A 24,670-nucleotide genomic window follows, 5' to 3' on the forward strand; every position below is an offset into this window, starting at 1 on the left:
ACTGTGTTCCACCTTAAAAGCCAGAATCGTGAAATAAACATTCACATGCGCCTATCTGAGCTGGAGGTATGTGCAGTCCTGGACAGCGGAGCGCGGAGGAGCATGCTGCCCCTTCACCAATACAACGCCATTCACCAAGACGTGAGACCACCGCTTCATCCACCGTAGAGACTTTGCTTGGGGTGGGACCAGGAGACGTGCCAGTGCTCGGTGAGGCTAAGATACGGTCAGTATCAACAACCGTCAAGTTGAAGTGGACTTCCTTGTAGCGTATATAGAGGGTGATGAGTTGCTGCTTGGCCATCCTTTCCTAACCCAAGCTGAGGCCCGCCTTGATTTCGGTAAGCTCCGCATAATTCTGTTTGGAGAAGAAGTGCCCTACTTTCATCCAGAAACTGTTCTAAAGTCACACGCTGTAAGAGTAGCCAGAACTGTTGTGGTTGAAGCGGGGCAAGAGTACCTAGTCAAGGGCAACGTGCACTTTTGCAGGGAAGCTCAGGGAGACATGATGCTTAGCCCCACAAAAGGCTTCGTTGAAAAGCACAAAGTACTCATTGCCAGAGCCCTAGTCAATGCACAGCCCACCAACATCGTTCCATTACGCCTCTTTAACCCTGGCAACAAGGCTGTGACTATTAAAGAAGGTGCCATTGCAGGCCTCCTCCAGCCAGCTGAAGCTCTGCCCTCGTCCAGTGTCTCCTCATTGGCAGACTTTCCAGCTAGCCCCCCTGCAGTTCCAGAGCACCTCCAGGAGCTCTACGCCCAGAGTTCCACTGACTTGAATGACAATGAAAAACTTGGACTATCTAAACTGTTGTGTGCCTATGAAAGTGTCTTTTCCAGGGGACCTGGTGATCTGGGCTGGACCAGTCTTGTGCAGCATGACATCATAACCCGGCCAGGACCTCCGGTAAAGCAGCCTCTTCGTCGTATGGCTGGGGAAAAGCAGCAAAGCGCAGAACGGCAGATCAGTGAGGGATGGGACTTATCGCCTCTGTATAGACTACAGGGCGCTCAACAACCACACCATCACTGACGCGTACCCGCTTCCCCGCATTCAAGACACGCTGGACACTCTCGCCACCGCCAAATGGTTCAGCACTTTGGATCTTGCTTCAGGTTACTGGCAAGTTGAGCTGACACCAAGAGCCCACCGCGCAGCCGCCTTTTGCACCCGCAATGGACTATTCGAATGGAACGTTATGCCGTTCGGCTTATGTAACGCCCCGGCGACGTTCCAACGCCTTATGGACCGCGTCCTTGCCGGCATGCAGTGGGAGACCTGCCTCGTCTACCTTGATGACATCATCGTGCTGGCCAAGGATGTGCCTTAGATGCTGCAGCGACTGAGCCAAGTGTTCCAGAGACTTAAACAGGCGAATCTTAAACTGAAACCAGCCAAATGCTGCCTGTTCCACCGCAAAGTTGTCTATCTAGGTCATATTGTGTCTGAGCATGGTGTGGCAACTGACCCAAATAAAGTCAGCAAGGTCCAAGCTTGGCCCACTCCCACATCAGTCCAAGAGGTCAGACATTTCATTGGCCTCGCCTCCTATTATCGCAGATTTGTGAAAGACTTTGCTTCCATTGCTGAGCCGTTACATAACCTGACGAAGAAGAATGCACACTTCCAGTGGCACGCTGAACACCAAGCCGCCTTCAACACACTCAAGCACCTCCTCATCACAGCCCCTGTCTTAGGCTATCCTCTGGACCATGGTGAAATGATCCTGGACACCGATGCCAGTGACACAGGTATCGGTGCTGTTCTGTCGCAAATGCAGGGTGGCACAGAACGGGTGTTGGCGTACGGCAGCCGCAAACTAGCCAAAGCTGAACAGAACTATTGTACTACAAGACGGGAGCTGCTAGCCATTGTCAATTTCACATCCCATTTTCGGCAATACCTACTTGGGAGGCCTTTCAAGGTACGAACCGACCACAGCAGCTTGTGCTGGCTCACGCGAATGAAAGAGCCGGAAGGTCAGTTAGCCCGGTGGCTTGAGAAGCTAGCGGAGTACGAGTTCAAAATCATCCATCGCCCAGGTCGCTTACACACAAATGCTGACAGTCTCTCCCGCAGGCCCTGCCGCCAGTCCTGTCCTTGTAATCTACAGGACCCTTCCTCGCAGCGGAGAACCACAAGTCACCAAGCAATTCAGTGTGATTTGGACTCTGACACCAGCTCCCTGTTGCTGAGTCCGGTGGGGGAAAGCGCTGTCAATGTTACCAACACAGACACTTTAAAACAAACAGAGACCATTTATGTGACAAACACAAATGAGACCAGACTGTTTCCTGGCTGGACTATGGAGGAGTTGCGCCAGGCTCAAACTGCTGATACAGACATTGCACCAATCAGAGCTTGGTTAGAGGTCAGTAGTGAGCAGCCCCCGTGGGTCACAGTCTCCCCATGCAGCCCAGCCACCAGTACGTACTGGAGTCAATAGAGGAGACTGTACTTCAGAGATGGAGTACTGGTCCGCCGCTTTTACTGTTTAGATGACACACAGTTCTATCCTCAAATTGTTCTTCCCCGCAAAATGCAACCTGATGTGATGCGCCAAATGCATGAAGGGCCAGTAGGGGGACGTTTTGGTATTGAAAGGACTGTGGCCAGACTTCAAACCAGATACTACTGGTACCACATGAGAGAAGATGTGGCCCTCTGGTGCCGGACTTGTACAAACTGTGCATGCAGAACAAGACCCCACAAGACTCCACAAGCACCCATGGGAACTGTCAGAGTTGGAGCTCCAAATGCGTGAGCGGTTGGAAATGGCTCACAACATCACCCGAGAAGCCCTTGGTGAGTCGGTCACATGTGCAAAAAGACAATACGACAAAAACGCTTGTCACACACAGTACAAAGTCGACGACGCTGTGTGGTATCTCATCAAAGGAACACGTCATGTCAAAAACAAAGTCAAAAAGTTCCTCCCCTCCTATGAAGGACCTTACTTTGTTATGGGACATTTAGACTATCTAGTCTATCGGATCCAAAAGGGCCCCAGAGCTAAGGTCATCCACCATGATCAACTCAAATGCTACCGCAGCCGTGAGCCCCTGGACAACACCTGGGTCCTGGAACAAATGCTACCGCAATCCCAGAACTGGACACCTTCTGAAATCCTGCCACCAGCAGTGGACGGGCACCCAGCAGACCGGGAGGATCTCGGCCTGTACAGCCTCTACTCTACTGCCTCGAGTGATGGCCCCAGCAACTCCTGGCCATCCACTCCACCTGCTACTAACACTCACATGATTGGGTCTCTTCCATCCACTCCTTCCCATGTGATACTTGACCATGGTGGGGGTGCGGTAGGAGGGCCACACCACCAGTCTCTGGGCAAACCTCGGCCCCAGCGTCAGCGCCGAGGACCCCTACGGTATGGGGACTGGGTCACTGAGTGAGTCACCTATGGCAGTTTATATTTGCACTAGAGACTTTATAGTTCACGTTTTTGGACTCTAGTCTAGATTGTTCTATACTTTTCTTCTTTTTTTTCTACGAAAAGCACTTTCTTTTTTTTTCAAGAAAAAAAAATTTGAAGAGTTTTTCAATGCTTTTACATGCTTGCACTTTATTGCATCCAATGTATGTTTTGATTATTACTGTATTAGTCAGACAGTTTTACCTCTGGTCACCGAAGAATAGGATTTAAAAGGTGATGTACTCTTATGTTGTATTAGAGACTATTTCATTTCTAATCATTTTTTCACTCCTGTGTTCACTGTTGAATGAGCTTTAGAACTTTTAGCACTGTTTAGACACTTGTTAAATTAGTACCTATTTGAATTTACATACTATTTGGGACACAGCTATCTCTTCACATTTTAGGCCTACAGATATAGAGAGTGTGTGCTAAGTACATTTAGATGGAATGGAATTAGTGCTAATTGCCAGTCCATGGTGGGGGTAGTGTTGTGGGATGTGTCTTTAATGTGTTTAGTTTAGTACAGCTCAGTGTGTTTGTGTGAATGAGAGTGAGTGGGTGTGCGTGTCCGAGGCGCGCCCCTCCCTCCTGTCGGATCCATCGCGAAGCAGCGGATGTGTGTGTGTGTGGGTGATACGGTGACCGGTGCAGGTAGTTAGCTGTGTGCAGCGTATTTCAGTGCAGCCAGCAAAATAAAGCACCTAAACTCTTCGGCAAGACGGCCTCTTTGTTTTATATGCTACCATCGCACTAAGCAGCATGAAGTTTAGGGAGTTAACCCCGGGAGGAGAACTTCCGGCCCTGGAGAAGACGGATCTCCCCTGTGTCTCCCAACCACGGTTAGGAAACAGAAACAGGAAAGGTTAACACAACTCTTCTGTTGTCCGAGTACAAACTGTTGCCAAAGGGCTAAGACCTAAAGATATAGAGAGACTATCCCAGAGCTTACCCTCTGTACGCACAAATTTGACTGAATTCAGAAGAGCATTGATCAGCAAAATGCGTCTCTATGACATGTCGTTAACAGAAGTCACACAGCTGATGTCACAAATACTTACTGAATCTGAATTCAACAGTTTTGAGTCTGCTGTTACTTCTGAACTACAACATGCCCGTAAAGATGAATTGAGAGAGGGAGTTCTGAGAGAGTTAAAGAATATTGTTGGACCAAAAGTGGATTGGTCAAAGGTCACTAGTTGTGTACAGAAGGAGGCTGAAACTGTGAGTGAATACATTGAAAGATTTTGTCAGTCAGCAGTAACTTACAGTGGAATAGTTGATGATCCTAAAAATGTGTTAGAGGACAAGGGACCATTAGTTTGCATCTGTTCAGATGGCCTTGTAGCTGAGTACAGAAAAGCCTTGCCATTCTTAGATCTAACTTGGTCTAACAAAACTCTCAAAAGTAATCTAGACAGTTTAGCTACTTGGGAAAGAAACTCTGATGTCAAAGCCAGAGTAAAGATTGCAGCAGCATCTTTTCAGGTCAAAACGGAGAACCTACAGAAACGTAAAAGTCCTAAGAAGGAGGGCAGTTGTCATTTTTGTGGTAAAACTGGACACTGGATGAAAGAGTGTAGAAAAAGCAAGAAGACATTAAGAGAAATGAACAGCTTTACTCAGCTCCTACTCAGTCTACTTACCACTCTGAATCTGCCCCTCCCCACGTCACCTAACTGTTGGAGCAGCTTGCTCAGGTGTTAACTGTAAGGGCTGTGAGTGCTTAACTTGCCCAGTAATGTGCAACAAAGATGAAACATCCTTAGTAAATATGTTTACTGTCACTTCCTTTCATTGAGGGAACATTAAGTACACTCACAGCTTTCAAGGCTATACTAGAGCACACTCCAGTCACTCCTATTCTTTTTAGGTTATGATGTCTTGTTATGACTGATGTTTCATTAGAGAATGGAGATGTCAACAAGTAAAGTTTGCACACCAGCTACAGGGACAGACTAGGACACACACAGACCAGTGAGGAGCCCAGGGATGAACCGAAGTGCAACAGGCCTCGGGGGCCAACCCTGTGGTGAAGACTTCCTCATAGGTTTCCCCTGTCCATAGTTTTATCCCCACCTCACTGGTCCATAGGTGTCAAATTACTTAAAAATAGGTTGAGAAAAACCCTATATGATCACCAGACTTTAAACCACTATACGATCAACAGAAGTCTAAAAATGTCTATGCATGAATACTGCTGGTCTGCTGTTTCTTTGTTTTCTTGTGTTGCAGGTATGCGTGCATGAGAAGTCATTTCCATATGTGACACCCTGGTGTAAAGCATCACCTCAGACATCCATGAACAAGCTTCATGAGGACCAAGAGTCATCTGAGTGAATCTACATGCGAAATGGACTACAGAAAACAGACTTCACAGCTATCCGGACGCCATGGACTTCAAGACTTCCACTCTTATGCTACATGATATTTTCTGTGTCTTCATGTAGTTCGTACAACGTGTTACTATCCATGCCATATGTGTCAACAGTTATGGTTCTAAAAATACACCTAAGTAAATCTAGGACAAGACACAGAATAAGTTAAACGTGCCTGTAACCTTTTCAAGTTACACAACTGAAGATGGGGCTTATGTTAACAAACATAGGCCATAGAATGGACTTAAGAAAGTTTTAATTTGTTTTATGTGAGAGTTATTAGAACTCTCAACGGGAGGACTGTGGGATTACAAATTTATAAAATGTTAAATCTAGGTTCCAATATAATAATAGACATTTTGGGGTAATAAACGGGAGGGGTAATAAACCTATGAGGAAGTCTTCACACTCACACTTCACACTAAATTCACACTAAAGCTGACATCCAAGAAGCTCAAATCAGGAAAATCAAGTGTCTGAAACATTAATCTTTTGTCTTTCCCAGACAGCAACATAGTGTTGGCCCAGATCCGGCCCACATCTGGCCCGCATGAAATCCATGCGGGCCAGATGTGGGCCGAATCTGGACCGAAACTGCTTGCTGTCAGGGTTGTGTTCTTCCTTGAAGCTCAAGGCACAGCTGTGCCTTTTGTCTCTATGATAATGTGAAGGTATCAGTGATACTGTCAGGCACCTCTGTATTTAAATGACACTGTTATGCTGATAAGATCAAGGCTGGGAAGATGCCAGTGTCTGGTACTTTCCTGATTGCATTTGCATGCTTTGTTAAAATGGTCTCCACCTCTACTGTATGGATCCCTCCCACTTGAATGTATATAATCTACAATGTCTTAAGGACAAGTGAGACCTTTTGATGACTGCAGCGCCACACAGAGCGTTCTCAATAAAGAATCCTGCTGAAGATTACCCAAGAGTCTCATGGTCTTCGTTTCTGAGTTCCCAACACGGCGTAAATGATTTAACATGCTTCAAGTATTCCCGCTGGTGTTTTTTTTGTTTTTTTTTTTTGTATTCCCGCTGGTGTACCCTATTGTCATGTAGCAGATGCAACATACCGTTGTTTTCTTTATCCACCACTCTCTTGCCATCACCATTATAGCTTACAGGGAATCCAAAGTGCACCCAAACACCAGACCTGTTGGTTATTGGAGGATCTTCTATTTCTGGTCTGTTAAACGCATTGGCTATTTTGCAACGCGACTTCAGCTCGTACTGAGTGAGCGAGCGCCTGACTGAGTAGCCTAACATAAACATATAAGTTGGTGTTTTTTTCTTCTTTGGGGTGTCAGGGGCGTTGCCTGTTACGTCGTTTGGGTTATTGGGCTACCTTGTTGAACGCATATCATTATATTTCTTTTTTTTTTTTTCAAATATAATTAATTAGTCCAACGAACCGTTCGGTACATAATGCGTACCGCGTACTGAAACGAAAGCCTCATACCGAACGGTTCAATATGAATACGCGTATCGTTACACCCCTAATATATATATATATATATATATAATATAATATAATATATATGTAATCTAACATTATTTATGATTTCTAATCGATTATTAGCAGAAGTTATTACTTTACTGACTGTGCGTTTCTTCTTTATCAACAGCCCTGCATTGTTGGAATACAGCTGTTCATATCTAGTTACATGTAAATGTTCAGCTTTTGTATTTATTTGTTTATTTGTTGTTTTAGGCATAAACCTCAATATAAAAATTTATACAGGAAAACATGACAAAACTTTTTGCAATTTGCAGACCAAAAGTATGTAGACAGTGTTTTGCTCACAAATACTGTAATTTAGGGAGATTCCTAAAAGCCTCCGGATGGATGAATGTCAAATTTCTTGTGTTTCTTATTTCTCTGAAATGAGAGAGAGAGAGAGAGATAGATTACATGAATTGAAAATGTTATTTTTGAATTACTTGAATGAAAGAGATAGTACCCTAAAATTAACTGGAAATTATGCCTTAATTTAACAGAATTCATCTCACATTATTTTTGCAGATGATAGGAATAATAGTTCTTTGATGTAATTTTCTCTTGTTCAGTTTACTTAGCCAGACATGCTAAATGAAAGCACATTTTTCTACTACAATAAGAAAACTTCTAAAAAGGAACTACAGTGGCAGAACAACTCAGTAAAATTATGGGTGCATTTAATAAGGGATTCATTGCTGGTTTCCTATCTGTCGGTCACTGCATGTTATGTCGTTTAAACATAGGGGGTAACTTAAGAGCCCCAATCCACTCTGACTTTAAGAGAAAATGCCAATGAAATCTGCCTAGTGAATTTTTATATGTCTGAGCCACACTCCCCATGTATAAGGGTATAAATAGGTGACAGGTGCATCCACTCATTAGATTTTTGCTTCAGAGCCGAGTGGGTGAATGATTTATTCTCCACAAAGCCTTTTCGTTTTGACTGAGAGACACTGGTGTGATGGCACTAACAGCGGTGTCCCTTGTTGTCACCGCCGAATTGGACCTCGTGCCTTTCTTCCGGGAGGAGCATGTGGACAAAGTTGTGGACGGCCCCTTTTTCATCCAGAAGCTTCTTGTCTGCCTCCTCCATCCTCACTACCCTCGATGGTGGGGCAGCTAGGAGGTACGTTGACATACCCCAGGTGGAGAGAGCTGTAGCAGTGCACCTGTGCCTGCAAAACACCACGACTTGGAGGATTCATACTCATCTCCCATCCAAAGTCTGTAATCTGACAGCGTCTCTCACCGCTAAAGCTTATGCTGCAGGCCAAGATGCAATTCTGCCATGCATGTCATGGCTTTCCTTCAGATCAGCCAAGCCAAGCCAAGGCACTCAAACAAATGCATGAGAGTAGTTCTGACCCGGGGTTGATGCAGGAACTGCACACGGCGACTGACTTCACCCTCCGGAAAGCACAATCTTTGGCTCTACTTTCTTGACACTCCCATCTCACAGGGTGGCCTATTCTGCAATGCTGCCAAGGCCTTTCCCAACAGAATGAGGCCATCCAGCACATCCTCTAGCTGACATTGCTCTACTGTGGGCCTCAACCTGGCCTGCTCATCAGTGACAGTGTCCCCCTGCATCCTGGAGAGCATCTTATCCTCATGCTGAGACACCGTCGAGTCTGGCACGTCGAGCCTCTCAGAGGACTGTGGTGCCCCCCTGACTGCAAGTCTTGAATCGGGCCCTTCGCAAGCTTCCATTCAAGATGTTGATGTAAAAGCTCATTATCAGATGCATCCAGCCCCAGGATTGGTTTGCAGCGGTCGACCTAAACGATGCTCACATTAATGTCTCGATTCTTTCTCAACACAGGCCTTTCTTAAGGTTTGTGTTTGAGGATTGGGCATGGCAGTAAAGGGATATAGTTGACTTGATTGCAAATGATTGCACAGACACTATTTAAACTGAACTGAGATGACATCACTGAATTCAATGATGAACTGCCTTTAACTGTCATTTTACATTATTGAAACACTGTTTTCCTAATGCATGTTGTTCAGACGCCCTCCCCCCTCCAACACTTCTATAACAGCTGATGATTTCACCACATTCTTCACAGTCAAAACTAGAACAATCAGTAGTCAATTCCCAGCCTCACACACACAGGACCTCAAAATAACCACACCCACTGCTAAAACTCCCATCTTTCCTTCTGTCTCCTCACTGAGGCATAAGTATCAAAACATCTCTTCTCAAGCATTCTACAACATGCCCTCTAGACCCAATCCACTCACACCTTCTCCAAGCAATCTATCCTGCACTTTAACCAGCACTCACACACATCATCAACATATCTCACCTCACGGATCTTCCCCACTGCATTGAAGCAGGCTTGATTAACCTCACTGCTCAAAAAACCTACATTAAACACTTCTCTTATAGACAGCTACAAACTAGAGACCTGCAGCGCAGGACACCTCTTCAAAATTGAAAATTGAGAATAAAATTATGAGTGAGACTCACACAAAAATTATTTATCTAAACATAAGGTGTCTAAAAAATATAAATTGTTATTTATCTGTTGCACAAAAGCAAAAAGAGCAGCTAATATTAACATTAAAATTATTCATATGCACAAGCTAGGCAAAGTTTCTATTTATAACATTGTTAAAAGGTTTGCGCAATGTAGCCAATCACAAACTCAGCTGTTGATTTCTGGAACGCAATGGCCAATCAGAGGAGAATCTACTCACCGCAGGGCTGAAACTGTGTGCTTATGAATCCTTTTAACCTTTTTTATACTGTCTATGAGTTTAATACAAGAAGTGTTGACACAGTGTAAGATTCTGGTCACTGGGGTTCCTCAGGGATCAGTTCTTGGACCCCTCCTCTTCTTCATATACACTACATCACTGGGTCCCACCATACAGGCACATGGCTTCTGCTACCATAGCTATGCTGATGACACACAGCTCTATCTCTCCATTCAACCAGATGATCCATCATTACTGTGAAGCTGTTAACAACAAACAGGAAAGGCGTGAAGCACCTTTCTTGAGGGTCGAAATGTTTCTATGGTAGGAGCAGTGGCATGGCTATCAACAGCAGCGATGTACTCACCTTTTATGGTCCCTGTGGGTGCAAATAAATAAAATGTGTGTGGAGGTGTTGGGAAGGTTATGACCTTTGCAATGCCACAGGGTTGTGACAGGGTTCATGTTGTGGCACTTTCCATGGACCCCCTATGTCGAATCACAACGTACCTTGTAGTGACCGACAGATAAGGAACATCCCGGTTATGTACATAGCCCTCATTTCCTGATGGAGGGAACAGAGATGTTATGTCCCCATGCCTCAATCTCGAACTATTGCTGGTTGCCAGGGAGACTTTCTCAGCTTCTCAGCGTAAAACCTAATGAGTGGATGCACCTGTTGCCTATTTATACCCGTATACACGGGAAGTGGCTCAGGCATGCAAAATCCATTAGCTAAATTTCATTGGCATCTTCTCTTAAAGTCAGAGCAGATTGGGGCTCTCAAGTAAACCCCCTATGTCAAGTCTTGACATAATGTCTCCATTCCCTTCATCAGGGAACAAGGGTTACGTATGTAACTTAGACGTTTTGTTCCAAACCTTAAATGTAAATAAATGTTTGTTTTTTCTCTTCTTTGTTATGTGTATACATTATTCCAGTTCCTGTGTTTTTGTTTAATTTTACCCAGTGCATTAAAATTTAAGTATATAATTTATTTAAGAAATCTGTTGTATTTACACTTTCTAGAGAATATAGAATAAATATGGATATATTTGCATTCATGTACTTAAATATATTTCTGGCTTCAGGGTTAAAAAAAAGTGTCTGTTAAATATAGAATGCTGTTTCATAAATGTAATCTCTTGAGAATTTGTATGTATTTTATGTAAAATGTGATTTTACCACATTCACGTTTACTTCATTTGCATGTAAATTATGTTTATTTAATCTGAAGTCATTATTTAATCTGTTTATTTGTTTAATAGTTTCATTTGTTAAAAGAACCAATCAGTTGTCTCTATTATATATATGATCAATGATATTGTTTTCATGTTATACAGTTGGTTCATTTACTTGAAATAACGTTTTATTTTCTGTTCTATTCTGTGTGACTTTTGGTGTCTGCTTGTTTCAAAGGATTACATAATTTTAAACAAGACTAAACTTTAAAATCTTAAAATTAATAAAATGTTCTTTTAATTTAATTTAATTTAATTGATTGATTGATTTTATATATATATATATATATATATATATATATATATATATATATATATATATATATATATATATATAGGATACTTTAACTTACATATGAGTAAGCTTTCTCAGGTTGTGGAAGGAATGCTTCTCTAATCTGCTCAGAGAGACATCCACGGACAGATAGCTATGGAGAAAATGGAGAAAATCTGGTTAAAATCCAGAGTTTTATTTAAAAAAAAAAAAAAAAATATATAGGGTTATTTCAAGTTGCCACCACTAAGCAGAGAGAAAAAAAAACTTATAATATTTGTGATGGCATTTCACCTCAGTACTACATCTGTAAATAAGCCATTAAACCTTCATCTATAAATAGCGCATAGTGGTTACAGAAACCACGCCTTCTTTCTTTGCGTGAACATTTGGGTATCATTACGCAAATATTTCCACAGTGACGTAGACATGTGGGTGCTTTTCTGAATGAGCCATTTTATGGGGGCATGGCAGAGTCTTAACTTTGATAAAGAAAATTTCTTTGATTTGAGAACTTAGTCTTTGCAACTTTACAGAACTTATTCATGCACCAAGAGCTTGTAACACTGCAAAGAGAAAGGAAAAAAATTAATCGCATCAATTGACCCCTTCAATTATATGTCTGCACTATTTTTGGATTTTCTGCACTGAAAGCTCAAAACAAGAAGACAAATTCCTATCGCAAGGAGAGGGATATATGCAGAATACTCATCATTCAACGAGTCAATGTTTTGCTCATTATCTGGCTTGGCTCGGTGTTCATCTTCAGTTCTCTCTTCAAAGCAGTTCAGTCAGTGTACTGTTTGAGTAAATGAATTACTCTGGGATATTGGTTTGTTTGAACTCAGAGGGAGTGTTAGCCACATTAAAAAAGTTAAAAGCTTAAGTCATTTGTGGATTAATGCGTATTGGAGATGTGAACCATTTAAAACGATTCAGTTCGATTTGGTCAACTGGTTCGAAAAGATCCGGTTACATCGAATGTTTCGTTCGTGAACCAGATATCACAAACTGCTTTGTTTTGAACTCTGTCACAACAGACACGGAAGAGAAGACAATGCTGAATAAAGTCATAGTTTTTACTATTTTTGGACCAAAATGTATTTTCGATGCTTCAAAAAATACTAACTGACCTTCTGATGTCACATGGACTACTTTGATTATGTTTTTCTTACCTTTCTGGACATGGACAGTAGAACGTAAACACAGTTTCAATAGAGGGACTGAGAGCTCTTGGACTAAATCTGAAATATCTTAAACTGTGTTCCGAAGATAAACTGAGGTCTCATGGGTTTGGAACGACATGAGGGTGAGTTATTAATGACATAATTTAGATTTTTGGGTGAACTAACCCTTTAATTTCCAGCGATATTATTGATTTGATTGGACAGATACTTCAGATTTAAACTGAACTGAGCTGGATGATGACATCACTGAATTCAATGATGAACTGCCTTTTTGCATTATTGACTCACTATTTTTCTATTTAATGCTGTTCAGCTGCTTTGACACAGTCTGTATTGTTAAAAGTGCTATATAAGTAAAGGTGACTTGACTTGACTTTGATGGAATCGAACTCAAGTTCGTTTCTGCTCTTGATGCAGATCTTTTTGGGAAGGTGTGTATACAGCAATCACACTCAGTTGTGGTCCTAACAACTGTACCGAGACCCAGCTGAAGAGGTGGTCTCGGTCCGCTTCCAAATGAACTCGAACGGTTCATTTAAGGTGTGAACATGATCTGACCCAGTTGCAGAAATCACACTCCAAAACAGACTGCTCGCACATCTAGTGCTGTAGTTTGCACTTAAGTGGCTTAAATCACTTCTTTTTAGACCGCAATGCTTAAAAATACATGCAAATGATGAGTTTCCATGATCATTGCACACAGCAACGTGACTTGAACATGCTAAATATGCTGAAGCCTGCCGCAAAGCCCCAGAAAAAGTTACCATGAATGTGTCGGGGGGAAATAGTAAGAAAATGATTAATATGATAAATTAATAAAATTTAATAACCTATAATTAAACCGGCCAGAGGAGAACAGCAAACTCTTTTAACACAATATTTTTTTTATACTGTAAAGCTGCTTTGACACAATCTGCATTGTAAAAAGTGCTATATAGCCCTAAATAATGGCGACTTGACTTAACTTGTTTTCTGAGTCAGTCTTCAGCAAAGATGACTGTTTAAATTGTTGATGGTTAAGTTGACATCTAAAGTTTTCTACGAAGGATCTCCATAATCAGCCATTTTTTGCACTTGCTGCTTTTCCCTGCTTGAGAATTTCTGAATGGATGACCATACCACATGTGTGGTTTTGTTTACAATTTCTGGTTCACTTGCAAAAAAGGCGAAGTAAAAGCCAACCATTCTAAAAAAAAAAAAAAAAAAAAAAAAAAAAAATTGTATTTTGTCCAGACCAAAGCAAGTGAACTAGCAGACTTTTCTGGTGTGAATACACCCATAGTTTGACCCTTTTTATTCCCTTAGCAAGAATTCAGTGTGTATATACATACATGCATACATATAGTCTATAGCTATATAAATGTATGTGACAAATGGCTCTGGTCTCTAAAAATGTACTTACATTCTTGAGATATTGACCATATTTGCAAAGGCATCTTGGGGAACTGACATCAGACTTGACTCGTAGAGACTTCTACAATTGAAAAAAATCATTACAAATACATGTACATTTGTATGATTCTTACAACTTTACATTTATACATTAAACAATGTTGCAATTTCAAAGAACATAATTGACAATGTTAAATATCACAAAGTTATTTATATGGAATTATATATATATAACAAAAAAGTATACATATATATATATATATATATATATATATATATATATATATATATATGTATACTTTTTTGTTATATATATATAATTCCATATATAATTCCACATGTGTTAATTCATAGTTTTGATGCCTTCAGTGTGAATCTACAATTTTCATAGTCATGAAAATAAAGAAAAATCTTTGAATGAGAAGGTATGTCCAAACTTTTGGTCTGTACTGAATATATATCTTTATTTTTATTTTTTTTCTTCTTTTTTTTTATCTGACATACACTTGTATAGCATCAAATCATTAAACCAGTTTTTCGGCCAATTACAATTTCTGACCATACTCCCACAGCATATTTTTTCTTGCAGAGCACCATCCACCATCTAGATGCCAATTTAATAATTAATTGCTCAATGACATAGATTTTCTAATATATTTTAGGAATGCACATTCATTGTTAGAGTACAATCACAATCTGTAGAGTACAGACAATCACAAAGGAATATCTACATCACTGGAAAATGGCAAAATCTGTAAGGGGTGGGTCTAATTTTGTTAATGTAAAAAAGAATAAAGCAGCCAGCAATTAATTCTTAAAGGAGAAGAGGCTGGACCACATGCACTCTCAGGTTCAAACAGAACAATATTTTTTTTTTATAATTCAATAAACCAAAAAAAAAAAAAAAAAACATAAACTAATCAATTCTGTTTCCGGTACCGACTGCATAGCTTCAGTTTACGGGAATATGACATGACAAAAGAATGAACGATACAGAATGATACAGTTAAAGAAAAAAAAAATCATAATCTGAAAATAATTTATAATTTCTGTTTCTCAATAGATGGAACTGGTTGCATAACTTTTATTGCATTAACAGTTTTACTTGAAATGTACCATGAGTAGATGTGTTGTGTTGTGTTTGTGTGTGTGTGTGTGTGTGTGTGTGTGTGTGTGTGTGTGTGTGTGTTCGTGTGTGTGTGTTCATGCATGTATGTATAATTATGCAAGTGTGCGAACCTGCAATCTCACGGTAATTCTGCCTTAACCAGCTACATTAACTGGCTGTTTGGTTCGTTTGCTTTTGAAAGGGTCATTTATATTATCATGTTCATATATATATTATGAAGGCCTGGTTGAGTGCTAATGGGTTGGTAATGGGGATAACTGTCCCGTCCACAAGGCTAATTACTCACGGAACACCACCAATGGAAGCCTTGATGAGCCTCCATTACGTTGTGCCTGGCAAAAGGCATATGTAGGCTATGTGATAGTGGTTGTGACGGGGCAGGAAGTTTGTGACTGACTGAACGCACTGCCACACTGAGGTCTTAGCCTGTATCCATCCCTAACCACCTCCAAAAAACTCCCCACAATATAAAAACAGAGTGCCGCCAGCAGCTGAATTTCAGGGCTTAGGTGGTAGCTCCGTTGAGTTTGTTTCGACAAAGATGAAACAACAAGATATAAAAGTTGCAGAATTTGCATTGTCGCTATTCTGATACTACAGTATTGTGAAATAGAAGTACTAAGAAATAGTGAACATACACTAACTGGCTCCGTGGACAACTATTTGCTGTCTCAATTGAAATGTGAAGAAGCTTTCTGCACAGTGGTGGCCACTGGCGGAGTGAACTGTGAACAGCAATAAGGTATAGCTAAGAATGGTCCAAACTAACCTTACAAATGAATGACTTACAGAAGGTACTCTTAACTAAGGGGTGTAAGATTAATAAGGGAATTAAGATCAATATAACTCAAAGGGGATTGAATTACAGTGAATAAGAACCAAATTAGTATGAAAATTATTTAGAATTAATATTTAACACGTTATCATTTATTCATCGACCTATATGTTGAGGTTAGGGTATTTGATCAATTCTGGACAAAATATCATCCCGTGGCCTATGGTAATAATATCATGAAATTATGATTACTGATTATGAGCAAGGTAACTGAATCTACAGTTTTAGGCAGTAACTTGTAAGCACACAGCATAAGACACTGGTGTGTAAAATAATAATAAAAGCAAGCTTTATTAAACTACTCTAATACACCCAAACTAAACTAACGAAAACACACAAACATTCATTCAAATAGTGACAGAGAAAAGTGATGTTATTAACGGAGGATGAATGGAGTCCCAAGTGTCTAGCATTAGACACTATTTCTTGACCGCAACCTGAGAAAATCAATCTACTAGCAATCTACTACTTTAATCTTAGTTGGTTTCTTAATAAGATTTGCACCAGTTTCAGCCAGAATTAGGAGATATTGTGTAATTGCGTTTGGATGCTCCTGTGGGAGTGTTGCTGGAAGTTGCTGGAGACTGAATCTCTGGCACTGATTGGCTGGCAGTCGGTCTATGATGCGTTCTGAGGGACAGCACTCGATGGTGAGTGGTTGGGTGGCTTTGCCGGGTGGCGCTTCGTTCGTGAGACTTCCTGGATTGCGGGTTGCTATGCAACGGAGTTTCCTCTAAGTCTGGAGCGACTCAGAGGGTTTTCTTGGACGAAGTTCAGCGAAGAATCTTACGGAAGAGTTGATGAGTTTTGAGTGAGCTCTTGTTGGTTTGAAGAGTGCATGCTGGACGATGGAAAGGTCAGCACAAAACATAGGCAAGAGCCCAAGTCACTGCAAGCAGGGCAAAAGCACTAGGCAAAAAGCTTGTCATTGGGTTATAAGCGTGTCCATCTGACCTGTCCTTCTTAGTGCGGCATCCAATCAGAAATTGTCTTGGGCGGGCCCATGCCCCTTTTCTTCAGTTCTTGCATGTAATTAGCGTAATGTCCACGTGAACGCGTGTGTCCAAACTCCTGAGAGTTTAGTGTAAACGCTTTAATAAGCAAACTTAATTGTTTAAATATGGTACATCCTACACACATCTACTTAATATCAAAATTCTAGAAAGCATTTACCCATCAAGTAGGTACCAAAATACATATACTTCCCATAGTTGAGGTGGAAGTAAATTAGGATTTAGCCGTGATAAGTGTTTAACACACAAAATTACTTGAGTAATATAAAGCATGCATAATACAGAGAATACACATGTATGAGGCAACTTCTGGTGATTAGTTCCTATAACTGAGGTAGAAAACCCTACAAATAGGCTGTAATGAAAGTTAAACACACATAAATTATTCCACAGTTTATATAGAACAAACGTGATACTTAATAAATGTGTGAGGTAAATACTTGTAATCAATTCAGCTTATTGGAAGCAATTTTGAGACCGTTGTTTGTGTTAAACCACAAGTTGGTTAAATTTCAGTCTATTGTTTTTTGGTGATCCTGGGCCAAAGGAATGCCTTAGAATACTTCCTTTCATGATAAGGCTGGGGATTTATGCATTGGGGTCATCACAGGGTTTCTTTGGACATTTGGTCTTAAGTTTGGGGAACAAAGAGAAATCTTTTCCTGCTGTCCTGGCGTCGCTGGTATGAGATTAGACATTCAAAGAAGGGAAAGGAGGGGGTGACATCCCCTTTAGCCATCTTAGCACCATGACTGTCTTTTATGAAGCACTAATGTTTCGATGGGGAATCGTTCTGAACTGTGGAATGCGGTGTTGGGTTCTTTTAATGAAATGGACTGTTCAAGGATAATCCTACAGAGGTATAACTTAAGGTATATCTTACGAATAACGTAGCATAAATAAGGTTTTGGTAAACGCAGCCCTGATTTTCCCATCACTAATTCACAGGGAAGACAGGGACAATTAGGTACAGGTGTTTCAAATCACTGTAACCATTGAAACATTCTGTAGAAACCCAAGACAAGGAGAGACAGGAACCTACAAAACAACAAGAAACAGACATGCCCCCCACAAAGAAGAGGCTTACAGACACTCCAAACAACAGAAGCTCAAGTCCAGGAGGGAGGTGGATCGGGGGAGGGATGGCGGGTTAGGCCTGTGTGGTTGAAGTGGCATGGTAGAGCACGAGGTCACCAGGGTGGAGCCAGCAAAGCTGAAGACAACCAAGGTGGAAGCTAGTAACAGCCTCTGTGGCCATAACAAGACAAGCAGAGAGTATGGGAATGGCTTCAGTGGTCGTTACATGACAGGGAGACAGTTGAAAGATTGCCTCCTTGGCCATAACAGGACTAAGTGCTCAGAGTCAGGCTCCATGGCCTCGACAGGATGGGCAAAGGGTTCAGGGATGGTCTCTTTGACATTAATAGGACAAACACAGGGTTCAGAGATGCTTCCTTGGCCATAACAGGACAGACTGAGAAGGCTGAGACCACACAAATTCAAGCCACTTGCACCAACACCAGAAGTGTGTCCGCCGAACTGGAAGCCAATCTCCAGTGCCTAGGGACTTGCTTGTTAGTTTCAGATGCAATGTCCATGACAGCCATAAATACTGGACTGGCTTCTATGATGGCTGAAGACTCTTTTGTGGTGTTCATGAGGACTCTAGAGTGACAGCCATGTTGTGACAAGACTCTGGAGTGGAGGCTACCAAGGGAGCACCACTAATGTCATGAACAAACTAAAGTGAAGTGAAGTGTGGCCAAGTATGGTGAATGAATGAATGGATGATGCATTTATACAGCGCTTTATTGTGTATTTCTGTACACCCAAAGCACTTTGGGGGGTGGGGTCTCGACCACCACCAGTGTTCAGCATCCACCTGTATGATGCCACAGCGGCCACAGGACAATGGCTCTAGTGCGCTCAACAAAACACCAGCTACAGGTGGAGAGGAGAGAGAGTTGTAGAGCCAATCAAGTGGATGGGGATTATTGGTGTCCTATACTCACAATAAGTGCTCTGCATTTAATCCATTTAGGTGCACAGACACACAGTAGTGAACACACACAACATGAACACACACCCGGAGCAGTGGGCAGCCAATGCTTCGGTGCCCGGGGAGTGGCTCAGATAGTCCCCCTCGAAAAAAATATCAATGAGTATTAAATGAGTAAATCCAATAAAGTCCTAAACATAGAATGATGTCAATTTGTAGGCAAAAACCTGGAAACGAGTTAGCATTTTAGCACTTTTAGTTCCATCATCCCAGAGTCAATATGTTTTTGAAAGTGAAAGTCGTGACATTTGCTAAGAATGGTTACCCATACTCAGAATTGGTGCTTTGCATGTAACCCATCCGAGTGCATACACAGCAGTGAGAAGTGAACAGTGGGCAGCTATAGATTCAGTGCTCAAGGGCACTTCAGCCATGGGTATTGAGGGTGGAATAGAGCATTGTTCATTCACCCCCCCCCCCCACCTACAACTCCTGCTAGCACCAAGACTCGAAATGGCTTTTTGCACAAGTGAGCGCTGCTGCAGCAGTGTAAAATACAGACAAAGGCTCCTGCAGAAGCAGGAACTGTTGCGGCAGTGTGGGAATTAGGTAAGGCTTCTGTGGGAATGGGAATTGATGCGACAGTGGGGAAATATGGAAAAGTTCCTGAGGGAGCGGGCACTGCTGCAGCTATGGGGTAATACTGAAAAGGCTCCTGCAGGAGCAGGAACTGCGAAAGCAGTGGGGAAATATAAAAAAGGCTCCTCACCCCTGCAACATTGTAAAATACAGACAAAGGCTCCTGCGGGAGCAGGAACTGTTGAGGCAATTGGAAAATATGGAAAAGCTCCTGCAGGAGTGGGCACTGTTGTGGCAGTGGGGAAATATGGAAAAGCTCCTGCGCGAGCTGTGACTGCTGCAGTAGTGCGGGAATTAGGTAAGATTCCTGCGCTAGCAGGAACTGCTTCAGCAGTGGGGATGCTGCTGAGCCAGTAAGGATTTATACAGAAAAGGCACTGCTGAGGTAGTGGAGAAAATAGGTAAAAGGCTCCTGTGGGAGTGGGCACTGCTGCGGCAGTGGGAAAAAAGGGTAAAGGCTCCTGCGGGAGTGGGGAAATTTGGAAAAGCTCCTGTGAGAGCAAGCACTGTGGAAATTAGGTAAGTCTCCTGGCGGGAGCGGGAATTGCTGAGGCAGTGTGGGAAATATGTAAAAGCTCCTGCTGGGATGGCTGGAGTGGGGATGGGCCATTATAGGTGGATTAGGTGATGTTAAAAGGGGTTAGCTATGGTGGGTCAGAAGATTGAGTCAATGGGGAGGTACAGATATTAAAGGGGTCGGCCAATGAGAGTTCAGTGGGCTTCCTTGATGTGGGAGTGGTCTAATCGAAAGTAGCTCTTCAAAGCTTCTGACGACCAGCGACCAAGTATGGGTGAGTGGAAGTTGAAAATGAAATGGCTTTTCTTGGTCTGTTTTTTTTTTTTTACTTTGCTTGATTTCTTCATCCAGTACCACTAGACCGGAAATAGTGGGGTGGATGTTTGTGTTGAAGCTAGATGTGACTATTTTTAAGATTATGGGTCGCATGGTGTCTGGGCGGGTGGGAAGGGCTCTTTAGTTACCGCTGATGAATAGGGAGGTCTGTGAATCTGAGGTTAGGGAGAACCGTTTATGGGAAAAATGGATTCTGCTTAGATAACTTTTAATGGAGCTTATCTGTAGGTTTTTGTTGATGTTAAGGTGAGAGATGAATGAGGTGGTGGCGAACAAGAAAAAGTTTGGGAACGTTAGGTTGTAAGCAGAGTGAAATTCTTTAAAATATATCCATGATGTTAGATAATCTTGGAGAGTTCTAGGGTAGATGGATAGGATAGAATTGAGGGAAGCTTCGACGAGAGGTTTCAGTGGATGGCTTCCGGGAATATCAGCTATGAATAGGTAGGGACTGGGTTTGGGAGTGGTTCTGCATCTGGTTCCAACAGTCTGAACTTTTGACAAAATCTGTGTCCTGATGGTGCTGGCTACAGTCGGTGGTTCAAATACGAGAGCATTCAGAGAGATGGGAGGGGCAAGGCAGAAGATAAAGGGAAGAAAGAACAACCATGCAAGGGGGAGGAGGAAAGGTAGCCGCCGGAATCGCTTGCAGAAATGTGCTCATACTTGGAGCAAAAGAAAGTGGGGGAATGGTGGGCATTGTGGCCTACGCCGCTTGGAGCAAAAGAAAGTGGGGGAATGATGGGTATCATGGCCTATGCCATTAGCAGAGGCAGCTTCACTCTATTGTTGGATGGTGGAACTGTTGCAGTCCATGAGTAGGGGAGGGGAGGGATTGGGCTGGGGTAAGGAAATGGCTGTGAATGGGTCTGCACCACTAGCAGAAGAGTGTTCATGCTAGCATCTGGTACGGGAGCTGGAGGCCACTGAAAAAGTGGGGGTAAGAAGTAACAGGAGGAAAGTCTGCGATATGAGCTTCACGCTTGCTTCAACTGCTGTAGCCCTGTGCAGTCTGCACTGCTAGTTGAGGCAGCTTTACACTAGTGTTTGCTACAGGAGCTGGAAGCCTTTGAACAGAATTGTTATTAGTAGCTTGAGGGACCGGAAGAGATGTGGGGTTGTGTTACAATGGAGGTAGCCTCACGTTTGCTTCAGCTGCTGTAGCTGTTGGCCATGGGAAGGGGGTGGGGTTGTGATGTCCTGAAGAGCCTGTGTAGCCTGCACAGCTAGTGGAGGCTTTTGAAAGATAAAAGGGGGTTAGAAGTAACAGGACAGAAATACTGAGATGTGAGGGCCTGTGTTGCAAGCAGAAGTAGCTTCACGCTTGCTTCGGCTGTTGTAGCTTACATTTCCCATTTTCTAAACTAGTTTTAGTATGTAAATTTAAAACGTAATTTAATGCTTTATTAGTTCCAAACTTAAAATGCCATTGCAATACCGAAATTGATTAGTTAAGTTTAATTTGTGTGAGCAAAAAACTGTAGCAAAATGATAATTTAAATGCCATTTTTACTAAATACATTTAGACTTACGGTTAGGACACTTGAGGATCATTAATGCGTATTAGAGATGCGAACCGTTTAAAATGATTCACTTCGATTTGGTGAACTGAATGATTCGTTCGCGAACCGGATATCCAGACTGTTTTGATTTGAACTCTCTCTCACACAGACACGGAAGAGAAGACAATGCTGAATAAAGTCGTTTTTGCTATTTTTGGACCAAAATGTATTTTCGATGCTTCAAAAAATTCCAACGGACCCTCCGATGTCACATGGACTACTTTGATGATGTTTTTCTTACCTTTCTGGACATGGACAATATACCATACACACAGCTTCAATGGAGGGACTGAGAGCTCTCGGACTAAATCTAAAATATCTTAAACTGTGTTCCGAAGATAAAATGAGGTCTTACGTGTTTGGAACAGCATAAGGGTGAGTTATTAATGACATAATTTTAATTTTTGGGCGAACTAACCCTTTAATACCGTGTGATAATCAGGGGTTCATAATACTTGCGACGCAGCTTTACGTGCACTCTTTGGATGTGAATGTGTGAGCGCACATGTTCCAGAGACACAAAATTCAATGTGTCTCAACTAGTCTCTCAACTCCCACTAGTCTCTCTACGCTGGAAGGAGTTCTCATACCTTCAGAGAGAGCCAGCACAGTGGCAATGATGACATCATCATTGTGCGACGTCAGCCAGGCGGAAGTGTTCAGAGGACTTCAGTTTGCCATGAAACCACCTCGATTCAAAAGGGTGATTGTGTCAGTGACCGAGGGAGAATCAGCTCATGTCCTGACGACCAAAATAGGAACTCCAGAGGAGGAGAGCCATCAGGGCTTTTATTAAATAAAGGGGGCACAGCCCTTCGTCCAATTCTGGATCTTGGTGTTTCGAACAAACACCTATGAAATAATTCATTCAGAATGTTAACACACAAAAGCACTTTGTCAATTGATTCATCTGATCGATTGGTTTGTGACCTTCGATCTGTCAGATCCTTATTTTCACATAGACATTTACCCCTCTCACAGAAAATTCCTCAGATTTGCATAACGAGGCACAGCTTACGAATTCTTTAGCTCCAAAGGTTTTTTTTCCAAATGTGTGGAAGCAGCCCTGTTCCCATTAAGGAACAAGGAAACAAGAATATTGTTGTACATAGACAATTATCTGATACGCTAATTGTTGAGAGCAAGCAGTGAAAGACACGGGATGGTGTTAAATCATCTCAGCAACTTGGGGTTCAGGATCACAAACAGAATATCTGGGGCTCAGCAAAGACTCCCTCTCTTTCACACAATGTATTGCCTGCTTTCAGATGGGGAAAGTGGTTTCGTACATAATGTGTTTTAGAATGCTGGGTCGAATGGCTTCTGTGATTTCTGTAATACATTTGGGGCAGCTCAAAATTAGGGATTTTCAGTGCTGGATCACACAGTTAAATCTGTGCTCTCTGCAGCATCTCAGCTGGCTGGTGAGAATTACTCATGCATGCATCAGAGTGCTCAGGAATCAGAAAAGACCGGCAATTCTCAACCCCTTGTATGGGGAGTGGAAACTCCATCCCCAGGTGGTGAAACAGATATGGCAGAGATACGGTCAGGTGACCGTAGATCTCTTCGCCTCACAAGAAAAATGCTCAATGTCCTCTATATTTTTCTCTAGCGGGTGAAAATGCACCACTGGGTGTGGATGCTCTAGTCAAGCCTTGGCCAGATGTCCTTCATTATGCATTAATTTCCCCCACTCTAGTCAGAGTGAGGGAACAGGGTCTGTCATTAATACTGATATGAATTCTCTATGAATTCGTCTTTGGATGATCTAATTAAGAGTGTATATTATATGTTTATACCCATGTAACATATTAGTGTTCTAAGAACCTTTAGCAGTTTGTGCATCAAAACCTAATTGAGTTCCATACTTCTATTACCATGCTCTCACACAAAGGGTTGAAAACCTCTCGAGTATTTCCAACCCACCGCTTGGAATTTTAGCCTTTCTCATTGAACAAGGCCATCCAGAGAGGCGTGCATCTTCTCAGACCTTAAAAGGCTCAAACACAATTCCGCCCATAGGCATTCTTCTGCAAAATCTTCAGACTGCTGTCGGTGTGTAGAGCCTTAGCCGGTATGAGTGTGCCAAGTGGATAAGGATGGAAAGAAGATAAGGACGTGAGCTAGAAGTCGGAGGGGAAGTCGTGGCCTGAAGGTTAGTGACTCGGACTTGCAATCAAAAGGTTGTGAGTTCGAGGCAGGAATTGTAGGTGGGGGGAGTGCATGTACAGTGCTCTCTCCACCTTCAATACCATGACTTAGGTGCCCTTGAGCAAGGCATCGAACCCCCAACTGCTCCCTCGGAACCGCAGCATAAATGGCTGCCCACTGCTCCGGGTGTGTGTTCACAGTGTGTGTGTGTGTTCACTGCTCTGTGTGTGTGCATTTCGGATGGGTTAAATGCAGAGCACGAATTCTGAGTATGGATCACCATACTTGGCTGAATGTCACTTTCACTTCACTTTCACTTTAGAAACTCTTCTGCAGCCCTTAAGTCTGCACCAGGCTACTGCCTAGTCTTTCCATT

The 24,670-nt window shown here is 42.3% G+C and overlaps 1 protein-coding gene across 1 annotated transcript in view; it reads right to left on the reverse strand.

Moving 5' to 3' along the window:
- tshr (thyroid stimulating hormone receptor) overlaps nt 1-24,670 on the reverse strand; it is a 60,014-nt gene that overhangs the window by 25,646 nt on the left and 9,698 nt on the right. The window contains exons 2-4 of the mRNA XM_052585874.1: nt 14,121-14,192; nt 11,611-11,685; nt 7,620-7,694 (exon numbers count right to left, since the gene is read on the reverse strand). Of these exons, the coding sequence (XP_052441834.1) occupies nt 7,620-7,694; nt 11,611-11,685; nt 14,121-14,192 (222 nt within the window). The remainder of the gene's footprint in view (nt 1-7,619; nt 7,695-11,610; nt 11,686-14,120; nt 14,193-24,670) is intronic.

Source organism: Carassius gibelio, chromosome B20, assembly GCF_023724105.1.
Source record: "Carassius gibelio isolate Cgi1373 ecotype wild population from Czech Republic chromosome B20, carGib1.2-hapl.c, whole genome shotgun sequence".
NCBI lineage: Eukaryota > Metazoa > Chordata > Actinopteri > Cypriniformes > Cyprinidae > Carassius > Carassius gibelio.